The sequence below is a fragment of the Helianthus annuus genome, chromosome 6 (genome assembly GCF_002127325.2).
Source record: "Helianthus annuus cultivar XRQ/B chromosome 6, HanXRQr2.0-SUNRISE, whole genome shotgun sequence".
Classification (NCBI taxonomy): domain Eukaryota; kingdom Viridiplantae; phylum Streptophyta; class Magnoliopsida; order Asterales; family Asteraceae; genus Helianthus; species Helianthus annuus.
In genome coordinates, this window is record NC_035438.2 from 6,711,471 (window position 1) to 6,731,853 (window position 20,383).

The 20,383-nt window shown below is 37.0% G+C and overlaps 2 protein-coding genes across 3 annotated transcripts; one reads left to right on the top strand and one right to left on the bottom strand.

Moving 5' to 3' along the window:
- Nucleotides 1-1,460: 1,460 nt before the first annotated feature.
- LOC110872402 (HEAT repeat-containing protein 6) lies at nucleotides 1,461-12,695 on the top strand. Of its 2 annotated transcripts, none has more exons than XM_035974347.1 (27): nucleotides 1,461-1,705; nucleotides 1,791-1,892; nucleotides 2,887-3,053; nucleotides 3,820-4,090; nucleotides 4,199-4,266; nucleotides 4,364-4,433; nucleotides 4,516-4,848; nucleotides 4,933-5,012; nucleotides 5,803-5,854; nucleotides 5,964-6,117; nucleotides 6,708-6,795; nucleotides 6,918-7,020; nucleotides 7,482-7,604; nucleotides 8,341-8,469; nucleotides 9,546-9,719; nucleotides 9,804-10,049; nucleotides 10,123-10,218; nucleotides 10,296-10,390; nucleotides 10,483-10,546; nucleotides 10,614-10,704; nucleotides 11,127-11,200; nucleotides 11,300-11,476; nucleotides 11,550-11,623; nucleotides 11,774-11,880; nucleotides 11,968-12,086; nucleotides 12,166-12,243; nucleotides 12,324-12,695. In XM_035974347.1, the coding sequence occupies exons 1-27, from the start codon at nucleotides 1,523-1,525 to the stop codon at nucleotides 12,573-12,575; spliced, it is 3,570 nt and encodes a 1,189-aa protein (XP_035830240.1). In that variant the 5' UTR covers nucleotides 1,461-1,522; the 3' UTR covers nucleotides 12,576-12,695. The 2 variants fall into 2 exon arrangements, with proteins under 2 accessions (XP_035830240.1, XP_021976887.1); XM_022121195.2 differs by having other exon boundaries at nucleotides 1,462-1,705; nucleotides 7,482-7,572; nucleotides 8,372-8,469.
- A 1,276-nt stretch (nucleotides 12,696-13,971) lies between these two features.
- LOC110872387 (probable aquaporin NIP5-1) lies at nucleotides 13,972-17,044 on the bottom strand. The gene is made up of 5 exons (XM_022121182.2): nucleotides 16,901-17,044; nucleotides 16,087-16,806; nucleotides 14,862-15,281; nucleotides 14,727-14,788; nucleotides 13,972-14,502 (listed from the first exon to the last, which is right to left on the bottom strand). Exons 2-5 carry the CDS (start codon nucleotides 16,285-16,287, stop codon nucleotides 14,301-14,303), a joined length of 885 nt encoding a protein of 294 aa, XP_021976874.1. The 5' UTR covers nucleotides 16,288-16,806; nucleotides 16,901-17,044; the 3' UTR covers nucleotides 13,972-14,300.
- Between the last annotated feature and the right edge of the window lie 3,339 nt (nucleotides 17,045-20,383).

A 20,383-nucleotide genomic window follows, 5' to 3' on the forward strand; every position in this document is an offset into this window, starting at 1 on the left:
CAAAACCCTATGCTATCTCGGGTACATGATACATATTTTGCAGTACAACCACTGCTCCAATATTATACCTTGGGATTTGCAAAATTTATTTTACATGACCCATGTCTATTACAAAGCCTGAACTAAGGTTTAGTTCGTAATTTTCTCGCAGACAAGGAGACCACCTATAAAAGACATTGGTTCCAATCTTTCTAAGTTTATTTATAATGCTTAGTTTAAATGTCTTGCAATTCATTATAAGCTCAGTAAATGTCAATTTTCATCTCTAAGGTTTGACTCAGTTAAGAGGTTTAATCCAACTTTAACACTATGAGTTTCTGTCATTTGATCTTTTCACACTTTACGTCCCTAGACCTTAATACCGTTAATTTTTTGTTAGTTTAGGTGTGAAATTACTCTTATGCCATCCCATTCATCTTATTCTCCAAGTAGCCACCAATTCAAACACCATCACTACCACCAGCCACCACCGCTAACCAATCAGTGCTGCCTACCACCACCATCTTCAAATGCCCTTTTTATACTCTTTTAATCCCCTCTAATAAAACATTTGATGTGTTGGCAATGATTCTAGATCACCGGAGAGAGCTTCACACCACTCGTTCGCTAGAGTTTTATTGGTCTAAGAACCCAAAGAGGCCTTTGGTCCGAATCGAGAACTACGGTTCTGATGTTGTTATCGACATTTTATAGCGGAATCTCAGACCGTTTCCGAAGCGGTTAAGAGGCATTTACCAGATGGGAATACGATTCAGTTCGAGAAATTACAACCGAAAGATGATCGGAGCTAGGTTTTTTCATATCGGTTATCAACACTTTCCCAGATTGGTAATTGTGACTGGCTGGAAGTACGTTGACCAACAGAGAAGTAGCAAACCCGGATTTGGACCGTGTATGACCCAACTTGACTCCTCATGACCCGTATAGTGATGGCAGGTGGTGGTCATCAGGGGCGGACCCACATTGGTGCCACCGGGGTCCCCGGACACCAATCTTTTTTAAAAAAATAGTAGATTCGGTATATTAAATTGTATATGGACCCCATAAATACAATTAGGTGGACACCATAGAAATAAAAAGAAAGCTGGTGTAGTGGTAAATCTCTCTCTTTTCCACCAAGAGGTCATGGGTTCAATCCTTGATAAGCCCATTTTTCTTATTTTTTTTAAAATCTAGTTCAAACCTCACTTTAACTCGACCCGAACGAGGACCGACCCGAAAATGGACCCCATTGAAATAAAATCCTGGGTCCGCCACTGGTGGTCATTGTTATCGAAGTTTGGGTAGTGTGGGGTGGTGGTGGTCAGTTAGTGATGGTGGTTGGTTGGAGAATAAGATGAAGGAAAGGGTATATAAGTAATTTCACACATAAACTAACAAAAAAATTAACGACGTTAAAAGTCTAGCGAAAATGTGAAAAGATCATGAACTCAAGGTGTTCATGTTTAAAAAAAAATATGAGAAAAATCACATGTTCATCTCCTTGGAAAACCCTTGTTGGTTCACTTGAGCTGTCTCGTTAATGGAGGCCTCGACGTCCACTTCGTCATCGGCGATCAGGCCATGGCGGACGGCCTTTCTCTCCTTAAGAGACGAAGTGCAGAACTCTCCAACCAACACCACTCTCATTCACCTCCTCAACACTCTCATTTTCTCCAAATCTCAAACCCTCATCCCCGCAATCGCCAATCTTCCGGTCCACGAGGTACAGCACAAAACCCTTCTCTATTTCTCTCCAAAATCTCAACTTTTTCAATCTTTATGCATTAATCTTATTAGGGTTTTCTCAGGTTACCTCTGATGCGATGTTTCTTGTGGAATTAGCCCGGAATCTTTTGGGTTCGAGAGGGAATGACGATGCACTTCATGCTTTGGTGCAGTTGTCCCAATTGGTAACTGTTTATGATTAAATTATTTGTGTTTTAGGTCTCTTTATGATTGATTAGGCATGATTTACTAGAGTTGCATCTTGACATGGTCCAAGATAGGACTTCGTGGAGGCGTAGGATTAGGGTTAAGGACTTCTAGAGGATATTGCAGTAAGGTCTTAGGTGTTTTTTTAGGGATGTAGGTCTTTCTTATTCTTTAAAGTGACTTTACCGGTGATTGCCTTCTGGTGTTTATGTCCAAATGATGTTGTATGCTATTATACATGATTTGCATTATATTGTGTCACTCTGATCACTTTCTTGGTATTGGTGGCATCCTATTTACATTATATTATGTCCAAATGATGTTGTATGCTATTTCTATATTGTTTGACTTGGTGTGTTGGCATGTTGTTCGTTTTGGAGCCGAGGGCCTCTCTGGAAGCAGCCTCTCTATCCCTAGGGATAGAGGCAAGGTCTGTCTACATCCCACCCTCCCCAGACCCTATAAGTAGCTTTGGTATTTGTGGGATTTACTGGGTATGGTTGTTGTTGTTGTTGTTGTCTCTTTATGATTGATATGTAATGATAATTTTAGTTAAGTTTGAATTTTGAGTAGCTATAACATTCAAGAAAGATGTTTAGGGTTTTTTTTTTTTATGGCCGGTGTTGATTCGTCCGTTAATTTGGTAATGTATCTTGATTTATTTAACTCACAGACGGCAAACCGAAGCTTTGTGGATGACAAGCATATACGTTATATACCATTCTTTAATTTGTTACTAATTTGTGATTTCTTCGTGTCTGTTGTTTATATTTATATGTCATTGCTTTAGGAAATCGATTAATAGCACAATGAAAGTTTTTTTTTAGGTGACAAACTGCATTTGTGTTTTACCACTTTTTTTTTCAATTTGAATTCCACTCTGCTCAGTCTTTCATATTCATCGATGATTATTTTGATTGAATGTTATAGCTGACTTGCATGTTACACTTGTGATTGCTATTTTGCGTCCAGATTCACTACTTCAGCGATCGTATTTCTTTCAAGATGACATCAGTGACATGGGTTCTTGTACTTCACACCTTTGGCGGAATGGTGGAAATGTTCCTCGGTGCAGATGGAGTAAAGAGAGATAACGTTGCTGAGTTTGAGGCCACAAAACAGTGCTTAGACACCGTTAGGTTTGTTTGTTTTTAATTTTCTTTATATAAAATCTTGTATATTGTTTAGGGCTGTCCAAAAAGCTTGCGGCTCGGAGCTTGCTCGAAGCTCGCTCGGAAAAAGCTCGCTCGATATGGCTCGATTTGAAAGTGAGCTGAGCCTGCTCGGCTCGGTTAGAAAGTGAGCCTAGCTCGGCTCGGCTCATGACGAGCCAAATTGGCTCGGTTTGGCTCGCTTGGTAGCTCGGCTCGGCTTAGCTCGAATTATTTTACTTATAATATATTTTATTTTTATATACATATAATATATTACAAAAAAGTGATTATTATTTACATATATTTAGGCTTGTAGTTTGATATCTATGACATATTTAAAGGTTGATTGTCGTGCGAATGAACAAATATTGTATTTACTTGAAATATAAAAATTATTTTGCGTTGTTGAACGTGATTTTGGCTTGTAATGTATTAGGTTGAACTTATTTTGAGTATGTTCTTTTGAAGTATTGAATAATATTTTAGAATACTGAATTTGAGAGCTATGTATTAATTTTTATTTTTAAAAATCGAGCCCAACCAAGCCGAGCCGAGCCAGCTCGGTTTAAAACCAAGCCGAGCCCGAGCTTAGATTTTCAGCCCGGTTTCAAATCCGAGCCGAGCCAGCTCGGTTTATAATCGAGCCGAGCCCGAGCTTGCCCTAGCTCGGCTCGGCTAATGTTTATATTAATCTTACATTCTTGAATATTTATGCTTTATTTTTAATTAAAGCTAGCAACTTTCTCTCCAGGTCTCTTGTTGACTATAATCAAAGAACAATCATGTTATCAGACAATGCGCAACTACTAGAATTTCTTCTCAAAACAGTCTCGTACTCCCAAAATGTTTTATCTCCATGCTTTTCGAGTAATATTCAGGGTTATTCTCTTGAATCTCGGAAGATAGGTCTTCAAAGAAATAATTTATGGGAAATTCAGACAACCGCTTTTACCATGATTAGTGACGTTTTCTCAAGATCCGGGACTTCCTTACCAGCTCATCATTGGAAATCAACCGTCGATGTGCGCATTTACTATTGCATAGTTGACAAATTAATATTATTTATTTAATTTATTTATTAATGTTGTGTTCGGTTAAAACTTAGAATATACATCTCTCGTCTGTATTAGGCGTTTAGAAACGTTATGGATGCGTTGGCAAGTAAGAGTCTTCTTGTGGAAAACAATGTGATGGATAGGTAGTCCTCTTTTTTTGCTTTAAAGGTAATTTATTATTTTAACGTGTATACTTCAATTCGATCTGTAAGTGAACGTTCATTTCGATATGTTCTACAGATTTTATACTTCGCTTCTGCATTGCCTGCACGTGGTTCTGATAAACGCAAAAGGACCCATTCAAGATCATGTAATTTATTATCCGGACTAAATTCGACGTAATTGTTAATTGTGCATAGTACGTTGTTTTTACGGTTTACGTATGCTTTCAGGTTGCTGGTTTTGTAGCTGCGCTGAGGATGTTCTTTGGTTACGGGCTTACCAATAACTCCAATAAGTCACAGATTGTTTACAAGAAGGAGTCTAGGACCACACACGTTAATTCTCATTCCGCTGAATCGAATAGTGGTGCGTACGTGCCTCCACACGTGCGTAAAAAGAACCAATTGAAAGATTCCAACTCGTTGAGCACGTCAGATGGTCCACGTGGAACTTTGGACTACATGTCATCTGATTCTGATTTAAGTGATAGTGATGGATCGGCTAAAGGTAACGGCAATTTTAGGAGCTCGAAGGTTAGAGTAGCTGCAATAGTTTGCATACAGGTATTGTTCTGCATTTGTTAGTGTGAACAAGATGTAATCATCGTTATGCATTTTAAGTGACGTATATTTTCGATTCTGTAAAAGGATCTTTGCCGAGCTGATCCCAAATCGTTCGCTGCTCAATGGACAATCCTTTTGCCCTCTAGTGATGTGCTGCAGGCAAGGTAAAAGATGATTCTTTTCTGATCTAGTTTGGTATTATTAGGGCTGCAAACGAACTGAACGAACATGAACAAGGCCACGAACAAGGCCATGTTCATGTTCGTTCGTTAAGGAAATTTATGTATTCATGAACGCTTACCGAACGAGATTTTCTTTTCGTGTTCGTTTATTAATGTAATTAACGTGTTTGTGTTCGTTTGTGTTTGTTCGTGAAGTTTTGGTAACGAACACAAACGAACGTTCATGAACATAAACGAGCACAAACGAACGTTCATGAAAACAAGTGAACACAACACAAAGGAGCATATATTAAATATTGAATAAAATCGGTATTTTTCATCACAAATGATACGTAGATCCACCCATAGTATACTGATCTAATACTTATTAAATATTTTAATAAAATACAATACACTAATAGTTAATAAATATTTGATAAAATACAATACACTAATAGATAATAAATATTTGATTAGTGGAAATTTTGAAGTACTTAAATAAAAATTTACGAAATTAGAACCCCAATGAACTATCGAACCGCAACTAACACGTTACTGAACGTTCATGAACATAAACGTACGAACGCAACCTCTGTTCATGTTCGTTCATTTAGCTAAATGAGCGAAATTTATGTTCGTATTCGTTCATTTATTAAATGAACAAACACAAACGAACTTCCAGCCGAACAGTTCACAAACTGTTCGTTGAACGTTCAGTTCATTTACAACCCTAGGTATATTATGTTTCTTTTTTCATCCCATTTGGTATGATGATTTGCTTGCTACATGACAGGAGGTATGAAGCAAACCTTATGACATGTTTGCTATTTGATCCATATCTTAAGGTACTAATGTTGGTCCTTTTTTAACATATTTCATAAGTATGTTTATGCGATAATTCAAATGGTGTTGATACTTGATGCTTGCCTTTTCTTTCTCTTCATAATGTTTCAGGCACGCATCGCATCCGCGTCTACTTTAACGACCATGCTGGAGGGGCCCGCATCTGTTTTTCTCCAGGTGGCAGAATACAAGGAATCTACTAAGTTAGGATCTTTTACCGCTCTTTCCAGTTCTCTTGGTCAGATTTTAATGCAGCTTCACACAGGTAGCCGACTTTTGCGCTCATGTTTTTATTTTCTCTTGTACTTTGGGTTAGGGGTGCAAACGAGCCCAAGCTCGAGCTCGATTAACTTATGAGAGCTCGAGCTCAGCTCGTTGGTCGTTTCTCAAGCTCGAGCTCGGCTCATATTTATCTATTAATTAATATATTAAATAAAAATAATATAAATAAATAATAGACTTGTTTAGGCTCGCGAGCTTGATAAGTGAAGCTCGGGCTCCTTTACTAAACAAGCTTATTTTTTGGGTTCGGGCTCAGCTTGTAAACAAGTTTAAATAAGCTCGGCTCTGGTCGGCTCGTTTACCAGACAACTTTAAATAAGGGGTAAATGTTATTATATGTTGATAAAAACTAATATTATACTAAGGCTCGATAAAGCTCGACGAGCCTGACGAGCTTCAAATGCCAGGCTCGAGCTCGGGCTCGATAAATAAATGAGCTTTATTTTAGGCTCAAGCTCGGCTCGGTCTCGATAAGGCTCGACTCGTTTCAAGCTTTTTCTCAAGCCGATCTCGAGCCGCTCGGCTCGTTTGCACCCCTACTTTGGGTGTTCTTTAATGTTGGTTTCTTTGTAGGTATCCTGCATTTAATCAAACAAGAAAAAAATAACGGATTACTAACCGCCTTGTTCAAGATTCTCACACTTTTAATCTCATGTACACCGTAAGAATTCTCATCATCTCCACCTCACAGTTCTGTAAATTAACGTATGGTTATGCTAAGGCCATTACGCCAGTCGGTTATTCCGTAAGCTGATAATTAGTGTATTACATTATTGTTAACAGATACTCAAGAATGCCCGATGACTTGTTGCCGACAGTTATCTTAAGTCTTCACCAGAGGATTATTGAGGGATTTCTTACTCATAGTGATCAATCCGGGTTACTGGTGAGTGCTCTATTATCGCATAACTAGTAAGTTTACCACCCGCGTGTTGTAGCGGCGTCGAAACGTAAAATAATTTGAATTTATACCGTCTAATGAAAACGTATTATATTTGACCCAACTCGTTTTGAACAAAATTTACGTCGGAACGTAAACCGACCGAAAACGTACATAAAAATAAGCACGAAAAAGTATTATATTTGACCTGACTCATTTCTGAAAAAATTTACGTGAAACGTAAACCAACATTTGTACTAACACGTACCTAAAAATAAACACGTAAGAAAATAGTGTTTTTTAAGTTAAAAGTATTGTAAACTTGAAACTTTATAAACCCAATGGGGTAAGATTGACATTTTATAAAGTTTTTAGAAAGTTGAGGGGGCGTAAATGTCAATGCTAAAAGTTACTTATTGTTGTTCTTAGCCACAAATGAATCATGTTTATAAACAAAACTTTTGTAGGCTGTTGCTTTAAGTTGCTTGACGGATGCTTTGTCTGTCTCGCCTTCTTCTCTCAAAGTGAATGAAATGTTTGTGGCGGAAATATCTAAAGGTTCGCATGTCTTGATGGATATTAATTACAGGGTAAAGTTCTTGTACAAATAATCTTAACATACTAAACATACAAATTGAAGGAAAACTCAAAAAGACAAGGTGGCATTTTTGTAATTATCAATAACTATCAAAGTTACTCTACAAATATACCTCAAAAAACCTAACCACTCCCCCCACCCCCAAAAAAAACCTAAACCCCCCCCCACCCCCCAAAAACCTAAAAAAAACCTACCCCCCCCCCCCCCCACACACACACACCCCAAAAACCTAAAAAAACCTAACCCCACCCCCAAAAACCTAAACCCCCCCCACCCCCAAAAACCTAAAAAAACCTAACCCCCCCCCCCCCCCACCCCCAAAAACCTAAAAAAAACCTACCCCCCCCCCCCCCCCACCCAAGCTAAAATGCTAAAAACTAAACCCCCCAAAAAACCTAAAAAAAAAAACACACAAATTATTTTATTTTATTTTTTTAACATTTTTTATTAAAAAATCGCTACTTTTAGTAGCAGCCAAAAAAAAAAAAATTTTTTTTTTTTTTGCTAACGAAATGTAGCGATTTTTTAATAAAAAATGTTAAAAAAAAATTTGTGTTTTTTTAGGTATTTTTGGTTGTAACTTTGATAGTTGGTGGTAATTACAAAAATGCCACCTTGTCTTTTTGGGTTTTCCTTCAATTTGTATGTTTAGTATGTTAAGATTATTTATATTTGATCTTTTGCCATTAATTACAATCTTTGTTTGATTTTTTATATATTTTTTTTAGTCGAAACTTCTTAAGAAGTATCCCGTTTCAGATCTTAACGATGAGAAAGCAAGCTCTGGTCTTCTTTCTACTTTGCTTCATTATTCTCGGTCGTTTACAAACCCGACAGTTAGCCTTGAGGCTCTGCAGGTGATTTTTACATTCGAATGATCATTCTTACGGTTATTGCAGTTAACCTGAATAACATGAAGTGTGTTATTAGTTAGAATAAATTACAAAAATCGTCCTTTATGTATGTCACTTATTGCAAACTGTGTCCTTTGTCTTCAATAATTACAGAAAACGTACTCGATGTTTGCAAACCCTTACAAGTTATGTCCTTTAGCCCTAACTCAGTTCATAGTTATCGATAGCGGCCATAGCGACCGCTATCGCGAATAGCGTTGCGAATCGATGGACCTGCGCTATTTGGATCTCACGGCTGAAAAGCGTGAAAATAGCGACCTCCGGCGATGAATTCCGGCGCCGGCGCTGCTTTTTGGCCGGAAACATGTGAGAAGAAGATGCGACCAGGAAGAAGATGCAGAGTAGCGGCGTGTTTAACACTCCTAGGGTTAAATAACTTTAGGTATTTTAACATTTAACCCCTCTATCTTTCACCAGTTTATATTTAGCCCCTAAAACTTATAACTTTTACATAAAAAAGTGTAAAATTAGTTTGTGTATTTAAATATTTAACCCCCTCTATCTTCACTAGTTTACATTTGGTCCTTAAACTTCTGAATTTATGCATAAAAAGTATAAAATTAACATTATATACATATATAAATTATAAATATCTATATTTTTTATTTTTAAAATTTTCTACTACCTTATCGCTATACATGAAATAGCGAGCGCTATTTCATCGCTATCGCTACGTAGCATATAGGTACCTTGTCGCTATTCGCTATCGATAACTGTGACTCAGTTAATTTTTTGTGGTTAAATCTGACCAAATGGACCCAACATGAGAGTAAAATGACCAAAATACCCTCATGTGGGGTCCATTTGGTCAGATTTAACCACAAAAAATTAACTGAGTTAGTGCTAAAGGACATAACTTGCAAGGGTTTGCAAACATCGAGTACGTTTTCTGTAATTATTGAAGACAAAGGACACAGTTTGCAATAAGTGACATACATAAAGGACGATTTTTGTAATTTACTCTATTAATTATTGTAAATAAGTGCTTATTTAAAATTAGTCTCACCATCTTGTATCAGGTTCTTAAAGCCGCGGCACATAATTATCCGAATATAATGGTTCTATGCTGGAAACAGTTCTCTTCTATAATTTGCGACTTTTTAGATCCTCCAGGCTCTTCAAGGGCAGGAACCGTTAATTCTCGACACACGGTCGGGACAATCGGGGAAAAAGTTTTAACCAATGCAATCAAGGTGAAGTTTATTTTGTAATTATTATAATTTTTCGGCTAAACCTTCGTGTTACTAACGCCATCTATATGTAAAACTGTGTCACAGCTGCTAGATGAATGTCTTCGTGCTATCTCTGGATTTAAAGGAACAGAAGATCTTGCTGATGATAAATTACCTATCAGTCCTTTTACGTATGATTATGTCAAAGTTAAAACGATATCGTCAGCTCCATCGTATGTACTGGACGGCCAAATGGTGGCTAGTGATGATAATTCGGTATCTGGCAGCCAGCAATGGTGTGAAGCTATTGAAAAACCATTGTCGTTAACCCTGTTTCATAGCTCATCCATGGTTTGTTATTTTATTAAATTTCGTGTTTATAGATGTAAATAATGTAATCTTACATTAACGTTCTTTTTGGAAGGTGAGGGCTGCATCGGTGACGTGTTTTGCAGGAATAACGTCTAGCGTTTTCTTTTCACTTCCAGAAGACAAACAGGATCAGATTATCAGTTATTCCGTAAGATACTAATATAGTTATCTTCTTTTTAAAAATCTTTAATATTACTATTTTTATTTTGTTGAAAACTTCTGTAGATCAACGCGGCTTTTAACGATGAGGTCCCGTCTGTAAGATCTGCTGCTTGTCGTGCAATTGGCGTCATTGCGTGTTTTCCACAAGCTTTAAAGAGGTAATCGTTTTTCAAAGAAATTATCGTATTGTAGATTTGCATCTGAAGTTTAAAGTTTGAATATATAATAATATAATTTTTTATGAAAGTAGTGTGGAGATTCTTGGCAAGTTTATAAATGCTGCTGAAATCAACAGTCGTCATTCTTTAGTCCCGGTAATCTTTTATTTCACATCTTTTTCTCTAAATATATATATAGTTTCTTATATATGCCCGTCTTTAGGTTCGCATTGCAGCTGCGTGGGCTTTGGCTAACTTATGTGATTCTCTTCGGCACTGTATTGATAGATTTACCTTAGAAAGGTCTGCTGTAGGTGGGTAATAAGTTTTCGGTTGACTGTTATAAAGTTTTATTATTCCTTTTTGAGTAAAATGCCATTTTCGTCCCTGAGGTTTGGCCAAATTTGCGACTTTCGTCCAAAAGTTTGTTTTTTTGCATCTGGATCCAAAAGGTTTAAAATCTTGCCATTGTCATCCGGCTCGTTAACTCCATCCTTTTTCTCCGTTAAGTGAGGGGTATTTCTGTCTTTTTTTGACTCAAAGGTCAATTCGGTCTTTTTAAGGGGTATTTGTTTTTTACGTAAAGTGAAAAAGACAGAAGGCCCTTTAAGTTAACAAAAAAGATGAAAATACCCCCGACTTAACGAAGAAAAATCGCTGGAGTTAACGAGCCGGGACGAAAATGGCATTTTACACTTCCTTTTTTTAACAGGTTAATTCATCTTTAATGTGATAGATCTGATAGAGTGCTCTAAGATGGTTTCTCTGTTGATTGATTGTTCTCTTAGGCTTACAAGGGATGGCGATAAGGTAAATAACCTCAAAATACTGTCCTTTTACTACTTTTATTACTTGGATTCTTCTGGTATATAATTTCTTTTCATTTATATTTGTGTTACGACTGCTTAGATAAAAGCAAATGCTGTGCGAGCGCTTGGTAATTTATCAAGATTTGTTCCTTGTTCAAGCCAAGATGTTAATGGTATCTCCGCAACGTCATTTCTGCAACTAACTTGGGAAGATTCGTCTTGGTTGGAAAGAATGGTGCAGGCTTTTCTTTCTTGTGTTACAACCGGGAACGTAAAGGTAATATCTTTAACCCTATTTTACGCGTATTTTTTATTTGGATTATTAAGTATGGGCGTTGGTGAACTAACAGGTACGGTGGAATGTTTGTCACGCGTTGAGCAACTTATTTCTTAACGAGACATTAAAACTGCAAGATACAGATTGGTAAGAAACGGAACCTTATTTTTAGGATAACTACTATACTTAAAAATCCCGAAACTTGTCGTATTGGACAAGTTATAGTTATTTAATCTGTTATTTACTTTGGATTTTTTTTATTATTGATGTTATTGTTATGTACTCTGTTTTGTATAGGGCTTCTTCAGTTTTTAGTATTCTTTTACTTCTGCTCCGTGATTCTTCTAATTTCAAGATAAGAATACAAGCTGCAGCTGCATTGGCGACCCCACCGACAATTTTCGGTAAGTCAGTATGCCCGAACCAAACTGTTAACGCTCCTAGAACATGAAATCATTCTGTTTCATGCTTTTAATTGTGTTTTTTTGCAGATTACGGAAAGTCATACTCGGATGTTGTTCAAGGGGTCCTTCACACACTAGAAAACCTTGGTTCCGACCAGATGTTTGCTCCTTCAAGTTTCAAATATAGGGTTGCACTCGAGAAGCAGGTTCGGTTATTTCGTTCCCCTTCTGGTCATCTATATTAATCTCTTCATAGTTAACCGTTTTTTTCATTTTACGGCACAGTTAACATCAACCATGTTGCACGTCCTCGGGCTTGCTTCGGAATCTCTTGATCACCCTGTACACGACTTCCTTGTAAAGGTAACATCTGATCTAATTAAAGTTTCTTTCATACTTGTATCATGTATTATCGGGTTTTTAGGCTCTTGATTTATTTGCAGAAAGCGTCGTTTCTTGAGGACTGGCTTAAAGCGTTGTGTTCGTCTCTTGTGAATCAAATTGAAGCTGAACATGACTCGACGTTGAATCAAAAGCACGAGACGAATCAATCTGAAGCTGAACATGATTCGACGTTGAACCAAAAGAAAGAGGTTATAAACAGAGGGATAAAGTCGCTTGTTAAGGTATATGAAGGACGAAATAATCAAGCCATGGCTCGAAGGTTCGACAAGCTAGCGAATGCAATATTGTAGAATAAGTCTTGTGTTTCTGTTGTAAAAAACAAGTCCTTGTACATTTCTTGTTAACAAATTTTGAAATCACTGACTATAGATTTACCAAGTATAAATTATTAAAATTAAAAGTTTCAAGAATAGTTCTTATACATGAATCATTTTTAATAAAAGTGTCCAAATTACCATTTAACTTTTTATCCGTACACCACATTTCATCTTTTTAAATAATAACTAGGTGATGCACCCCGCCCGCTTTGCTAGTTTTGCTAGAAATAAATAAACAATACTATTGTTTTGTTAGAAATAAAAAGTAAAAAGAGTGTTAATTAGGCGACTTTTTGATATGATTTTTAGCAGGGGGCAAAGTCATATTTTTATTTTTACTTGGCGGAAAAATCAAATTTTTTCGAGGGTAAAATCCTAATTTTTAGCTAGGGCAAAACCATAATTTTATTTTGCACTGTGGGAAAAACGTAATTTTAAATTGAGGGTGATATCGTAATTTTGAACCGAGGGGAAATTCGTAAATTTTAGCTGGTGGCAAAAGCATAAATTTATTTTGAATTGGGGGCAAATACGTAATTTAAACTGCGGGCAAAACCGTAATGTTAAAGTAGGTATAAAATAATAAAGTGGTGTAAATTCGTAATTTTAAGCCAGTGGGAAAACAAAATTTTATTTTGAATTGGGACGAAAACATAATTTTGGCTGAGGGTAAAAGCTTATTTCTTTTACCGAGGGCGAAATCGTATTTTTTAGCTCGAGGCAAAAGGGTAAATGTATTTTGAAGTTGAGACAAAACTGTAACTTTTAACGGGGGGCAAAAACGTAATTTTAAAGTGGATATAAGATAATAAACTGGGTGTTCCAATAGGTATTGCTAGCCGCCCATTTGAACCAATGGGAGAGAAACACTGTTGCAGGACGAAAACGTAATTTTAAAGTGTGTATAAAATAATAAAATGGTTGGTCCAATGAGGGAGAGACGGCGCCCATTTCAACCAATGGCAGGGTGATACCTATTTTGTGCAAAAAAAAAAAAAATTTAAGAAAGATAAAGCTAGCCGCCACCCCTTGCCAACCATATGCTTTTCCTGTTACCGGCTGACATCATCAAACTTAGGATTGTATATGTTGGAAATACTACTTTTTAGAGAGGTGTATATACACCTCTAAAATTACACCAGGACTGTTGTCACATCATAAGGGTTGGGCCAAAATTAGTCATACGAGCCATGACTTTGTCAGGGGCCACGTCGATCAGTGTTGTCGGTCAAACAAATTGTGTGGGCCGTATGATTTGGCGAACACGACCCATACGGCCATTTTCGCCTATCATACGACTCGTGACGTCATACAACCCGTTTGACATGTCAATGCTGTAGTGTCAATGGTGTTCCAAACTTCCAATAGAGGCAGCCTTGAGAATTACCTTACACTTACAGTCACAAAACATATATTACATATATCATAAGTTCAAACAAACACACACCATACACATACATATATATGTGTTCTTTGATTACAATTATTATCAAGCAAACCATAAAAAGGAACATGCACATCACACACATTTGCCTGTAAAGCATCCATTCAGGCAACGGCACACCGGTTCAAAGGGATATGAGATCACATCCTGTTTTATTAGCATCACACCACACAGAAAACAAAGATAGATAGATAGCAGTAGTTATGCAACTTGTACATATCTTGCATACCAATACTCCAACTGTCTGGCAGCATTTAACCACGGTCACGGAAGCTTCGAGCCGAACGCGGTTCCTCTCCCTCACCCGCTTGAAGTTTGACCAATGTGTACACACCGGCTCCAGCCAGTGCCCCAAGCGTAGGTGCCAACAAGTAGACCCATATCACTGTGTAATTCCCTGCCGCAACTGCTGGACCTAGTGTACGCACCGGGTTCATTGAACCACCGCTCGATTTCCTACCATAAGATTAACACAAACAATATAATCATTTATTTAACCCCCACGGTCCTACATTGCATAAACGCATAAGGTCAACTAACGGGGATAACCGAGTTTACACCGATATCTCACAGGGGACCGATAACCAAGTGATATATCGGGGATATTAACTAACTAACTAACTAACTAACTAACTAACTAACTAACTAACTAACTAACTACAATGAATTTGTTTACTCACCCTGCAACAAGAATGTTGAGCATAACAGTAGCTCCAACTGCAATACCGGCCAATTCTCCCACCTGAACATCCATCCACATGTACCAATGAGATTGAATCTTAAAGACTTATAGAAAGAGAACATGTTATACTTACAGCACGCGTATCAGTAGCAACGGCTGTGACAACGAACAGGAGATTAAACGTAATAAGGAACTCAAGTGCAAACGCTTGGCCAGTGCTAGTAGAAGGAACCGTAACACCACCGGACATAAAGGGGTGAAAAACACCTTTGAGAGCAAATGAAGCGCATATGGAGCCCGAAACTTGAGCCAAGATGTAGGCAGGGACCTGAGCCCATGGGAAATGACGCAGGGCTGCAAATGCGATTGTGAGCGATGGGTTCAAATGAGCTCCTGAGATATGACCCGTTGATAATATTATGATCATCACCGCTAACCCTGCACACGCTGCATTCCCGATTAACGTCTCTGATCCTGAATACTTTTCGTTCACTATAGGTCCCGCTGTTGCTGCAAATATCAATATAAACGTTCCCACAAATTCTGCGCCCACCTGCATATACAGTGAATTAGATCATAAAACCAAGTGTCATACGGGCCGCATGAGAGGACGAAACTGGTCATACCCGTATACAAAGGAAAAATGGTCATATGGGTCATATGAGGCGAAATCATATACTCGTGAGATGTACTTGACTAACACAAAATAACTGATGTGATGTAGGGATGAGATTGGTACCGTACCGAAAATGAGTAAAAAATATAGACGAATACCATACCAGTTATAGTGGTACGGTACCGGTGTGGTATCTGTAGTACAAAAATACAGAAACCAAAAACCAAACAAATGAATATCGGTACCAGTACTCGGTAAAAAATGGTCATCCCTAGTTTGTGATATGACCGCTCACAAAAATACCCATATTCCCAAATATTTTTCGCCCTATCATGCGGCCCATATGATGTGACAATCTGATGTGCAAACTTGATTTGACATCAGATAGTCCATATCACATCATACGGCCCAAATGATTTAACAGATAAGATGGTGTCTCTTTAGCAACACCCTTAGGAAATGTTCGTTTCAACAGAATGGAACTGAATCTAAATCGCCAGTTCACCTCTTTATTTCCGGACACAAGGTAGTTATATCATTTTAAACATTTTACATTCCAATTCCATTGATAATCAATCTATACCAACCAAACAAATTACGGGATTACAAAAAATATATTTTATATCCAATTTCATTACATATTCCGCGAAACGAATACTTCTATTAACAACAGGGCAGAAGTGATAAACTAAATTATCTACAAGGGCTAATACTGCCAAAATGTAAAACTTCAGGGGGGTACCTTTCGAGTGAGAGAGATATCCGGTGTAGGAATATCAGTGAAGCAAGTGTTTGGTCCTCCCCACGTTGGTGTACAACGATGCGTTGACTTTCGCTCAAATGACAAAGAGTCAACCCTCAAAGACGTGAACAACGGACCTCCCGGCGTTCCCGGCGTCGCCGGCGCCGACACCGGCGGCGTTCGCCCATCCCCACCTTCCATTTTCAACAATCTCGATATTTTTTTTAACTTTTTTTTTTTTTTTTTTTTTTTTTTTTTTTTTTTTTTTTTTGAGATAGAAGCTAAAGACCAGAAAGATGAGTGACAAATACCTTACATAATTTGTAGATTTTTATTAAGGTACTGTTACGTAGTAATCCTCTGAGTTCGATCCAGATCGAAACTAGATCACTTCTTTTCTTCAAAAAAAAATTTTTTTTTTTTTATTTTTGTTTTGCAGAAGAAAATTATAACTTTATAAGGAGTGTTTGAACTTACATTCTGGGTAGATTTTTATAAATGTTGAATTAAGGAAGAAAAGATTTGAAAACAGCCAGACTAAACAACTGAAATAACTAGATGAAAAACAGATACAGTTTGAAAACCAGAAACATATGTATGATCAAAATCTTGAATGCTAAAACATAAAAGACGCTTACAGAATGTTTATAAAGATATGATGGGGGGTTGAAGATGAAGGAAGCGATGAATGTTGAAGAGGAATGGTGTATAAATGGGGTACTGAAAAAGAGAAAAGGAGATTATAAAGTCAACTCTTTTGCAATCAACTTCATGGGTTATTGAATTCAAGTTTTTTTTAAATAAGGATGCATACATCAGATTCCGACTGTTTCACAGCAGTGTCTCCTGATAAAGCTTGTGGTTGGTTGCCTATAGTTTAAGAAACCCACAACTCTTCAATTATTAACAAACATAACGCGGAATTCTACTGGCGCACCGATCAATCTATTCGCACATTTTGCTTTTTCAATACGGGTTATATAGGTTCAAAAGTCAAAAGTTAAATCTGCATGTGTCAGTTCTTGTCTGACGGCTGACTGGACCTATACTGGTTGTATAGGCCAATACGGGTCATATTGCTTTGTTTTTTTTTTACAAATTTTTGTATACATTTAATCATAGTTTTAACAAAGTTAAATGAAAGAATTCTTTTATTTTTTAAACAAAAAACATTTTTAAACTTTATCATGTAGACCCCCTAAATTCTAAAAAAAAACAAGGGGTTAATTGATAAATCAGGGAGTCTATACAACCAGTATAGGTCTATACGACCCGTATAGGTCTATTCAAATAAACAAAATCTGACACATCAGTCTTTATTGAAAATTGAAAAAGCAATACGACCCGTATTGAAGGTGTCGATTTAAGGATTCAGGTGTGTCAATAATACGACCCAATATAATTCACATGTCACAACAAAACATGCTTAGATACTTTTTAATCAAATTGTTATAACCGTTTGATAAATAAATTATTTTAGATAACCTTACACAAGCAATGTTTAATGGTAAATAAATACAAGGGTAGGACCCTCATGTAAGATTAAATATATTACGTATTAATATTTAATCTATAGCCATCATAATCATTTACATTATAGAGATCAAAATATATTAGAACCTATTATTTAATTAGTTGGTAATTGTTGATGGACCATATTACCCTTAGTAACTAATTAGGTTTCCTCCTGGGTGCTTATATAAGGAGAGTTATGTGGAGGTTTAGGGGTTACTCAGTTACACAATTTACACACCCCATTAGCCATAACATCATCACGAAACCTCCTCTCCTAACCGATACCCTTTTCGGTTTCTTAGCCCCATCATCAGTTAGCACCCTAAGGAGGAACCAGATCAAGATGACAGGCATGTCGAACTCCCTCACTAGATTCTCCTCTGCACTGTCTGCTGTGACAGGTATGATTTATATGTTTTCCTTCATGAACAAACAGAACTGAACCAACATGTGGTATCAGAGCATATGTTGATTAGTCAGTTCTGTTTTGTATCCATAATTCTGGGATTGAAACTTGGAAAACGGAATTTTGAAACTTTATGAAATTAACAGCCGTTTCGAGTCATGAACATCGACTCGAGATCTTAGTTTTCGTGAAAAATAATCATATGTTCATTCGATTTTAACTGGGTTCATGTTTTACAACCGAAATCTGTTTAGAAGTCTTAAAAAATTCAGGTTTCGGGTTCCAGAGTTTTATTTTTTATGATTAGGGTTCATCATGTTCATGAGAAAATTCGAAGTATTCTGTTATGTTTTGGAATGATTTAGGATTAATGGGTGTTTTTTTCCATGTTTGATCTAATTTTATCTTTTAATTTTATTCGAAACTGTTATTAGATAAACAGTTATTATTTTCGAAATATGTTGACAAAATTAGATCAGCTTAAAACAGGAAAGAATATCTCTTAATCCCTTAGATTTCGAATTTTCGGTTATGATATCACAATTAACAGCTGTTAACGAGGTTGCTACTCGCAACCATGAGGTTGCTACTCGCAACCATGAGGTTGCTACTCGCAACCATAACGTCATTACTCGCAACCATGAGGTTGCTACTCGCAACCATGAGGTTGCTACTCGCAACCATAACGTCATCACTCGAGACCATGAGGTTGCTACTCGCAACCATGAGGTTGCTACTCGCAACCATGAGGTTGCTACTCGAGACCATGAGGTTGCTACTCGAGACCATGAGGTTGCTACTCGCAACCATGAGGTTGCTACTCGCAACCATGAGGTTGCTACTCGCAACCATGAGGTTGCTACTCGCAACCATGAGGTTGCTACTCGAGAGCAAAAGGTCTGCGACTCGCAACCATAACGTCATTAGTCGAGATCGTGGTTGCGACTCGCAATCTCATTATTTTAAGCTGTTTAAATGTGAACTAAAGAAAAAAATTTTCGGGGCTCCGCCCCGAACCCCGGGCGGGGGCACGCTGTCCCCGCACCCCCCAGCGAACTCACCGCGGAGTTCGATCCGCGCTAACGGGTGGTTTGCTATTAAATGATTGGTTTTTGTAATTATTTAGTTAATTAATGAGGATCAAATAATGTTTTACAAAACCAAAATGGCTTTACTTGAATGAGCTTCTGATGCATCATTTCTGGCCAAAGCTGACTTGATGCATCTACTTATCATCCAAGTATTACGAAAGCTATGTTGTGTGTGCATCATAAGCATGAATGTCTTACTTTCTGGCCAAAGCTGATCTAATTCATTCATAGATGGCATACTCAACAAGTGCATAACTAAAGTGTTTGTCTCAATTTCTGGCCAAAGCTGATTTGTTACAACCACTTTGCACATATGCTTAAATGATTACACTTCTGGCCAAAGCTGTTTTGTCTTCGTTTAAGTAGAACTTTAAGTAGTCTATTATTTTGATGTTAGTAATAGACATATCACAACCTCTTCACATAATGATCCTTATATTAATGATCCTCAATTAATTTTAGTGATCATTTTGTCTGCCTTATTCTTAGTACCCATATTTTTACTCACTATAATTTTCTTCTATAAATCTATATCTCATCCACTCTAATTCCTAAGCCTAAAATGTTTTGCTTTATTTAAAGTTTCTATAAGAATTAGCTCTTAAATTAAATCCTTGATTATCTCTTAAGACACGATAACCTTATTGCTCTCTTCTGATAAGGCACTACGGAAGAAAAGTAGAGCATAATGATTAGGATAAATCGAACATGATGTCTCTTATGATAATCAAGAACTCTCTAACATAATTGCTATCACTAAAGTTATTCCAGATTAAGTCTTTCCTAAGACTAATCTATAATTGTGGAATAATCACAAGAACTCTTAAGGTGCATGTCTTCATTTAAATTATAAATTATAAGGTTAAGTGGTATATGTGAATATATTATAATGTACAATACCATGACCCGTAAAGTTAAGGGCTTACGCATGGAAATAAGTACATTTTCCAGTACATTACATACTAAGTTTTATTTCTTCATTTGTACAATTTGATGCATTATAAATCAGCTATAACACTCAAAAGTACCAAAGTATAACGAGTGTGTTGATAAGCAACATATGTACATAGAAATAAATGTTTGAAACTGGAAAATAAGATGTTATTCACCTTACAACCACTAAAACCTTAAGAGAGGATTGTTCTAAAGTCCATAGACAAATTACAAGTGCTAATCCCAACGTTAAGGTTCTTCAAGGGAAAATCTCACTGCATAATTATGTCATTAGACTAGGCATAAGCAACGAGACTATCCATTATTCTAAAGAACAGTTGGATAAATTAAT

Coding starts and splice junctions, on each gene's coding strand:
- LOC110872402 (XM_035974347.1), top strand. CDS start 1,523: ATGGAGGCCTCGACGTCCACTTCGTCATCGGCGATCAGGCCATGGCGG. Junction 1,706..1,790: donor CCAATCTTCCGGTCCACGAG/GTACAGCACAAA, acceptor GGGTTTTCTCAG/GTTACCTCTGATGCGATGTT. Junction 11,201..11,299: donor TTACAAGGGATGGCGATAAG/GTAAATAACCTC, acceptor ACGACTGCTTAG/ATAAAAGCAAATGCTGTGCG.
- LOC110872387 (XM_022121182.2), bottom strand. CDS start 16,287: ATGGAAGGTGGGGATGGGCGAACGCCGCCGGTGTCGGCGCCGGCGACG. Junction 14,789..14,861: donor TTGCTACTGATACGCGTGCT/GTAAGTATAACA, acceptor ATGGATGTTCAG/GTGGGAGAATTGGCCGGTAT. Junction 14,503..14,726: donor CTCAACATTCTTGTTGCAGG/GTGAGTAAACAA, acceptor ATCTTATGGTAG/GAAATCGAGCGGTGGTTCAA.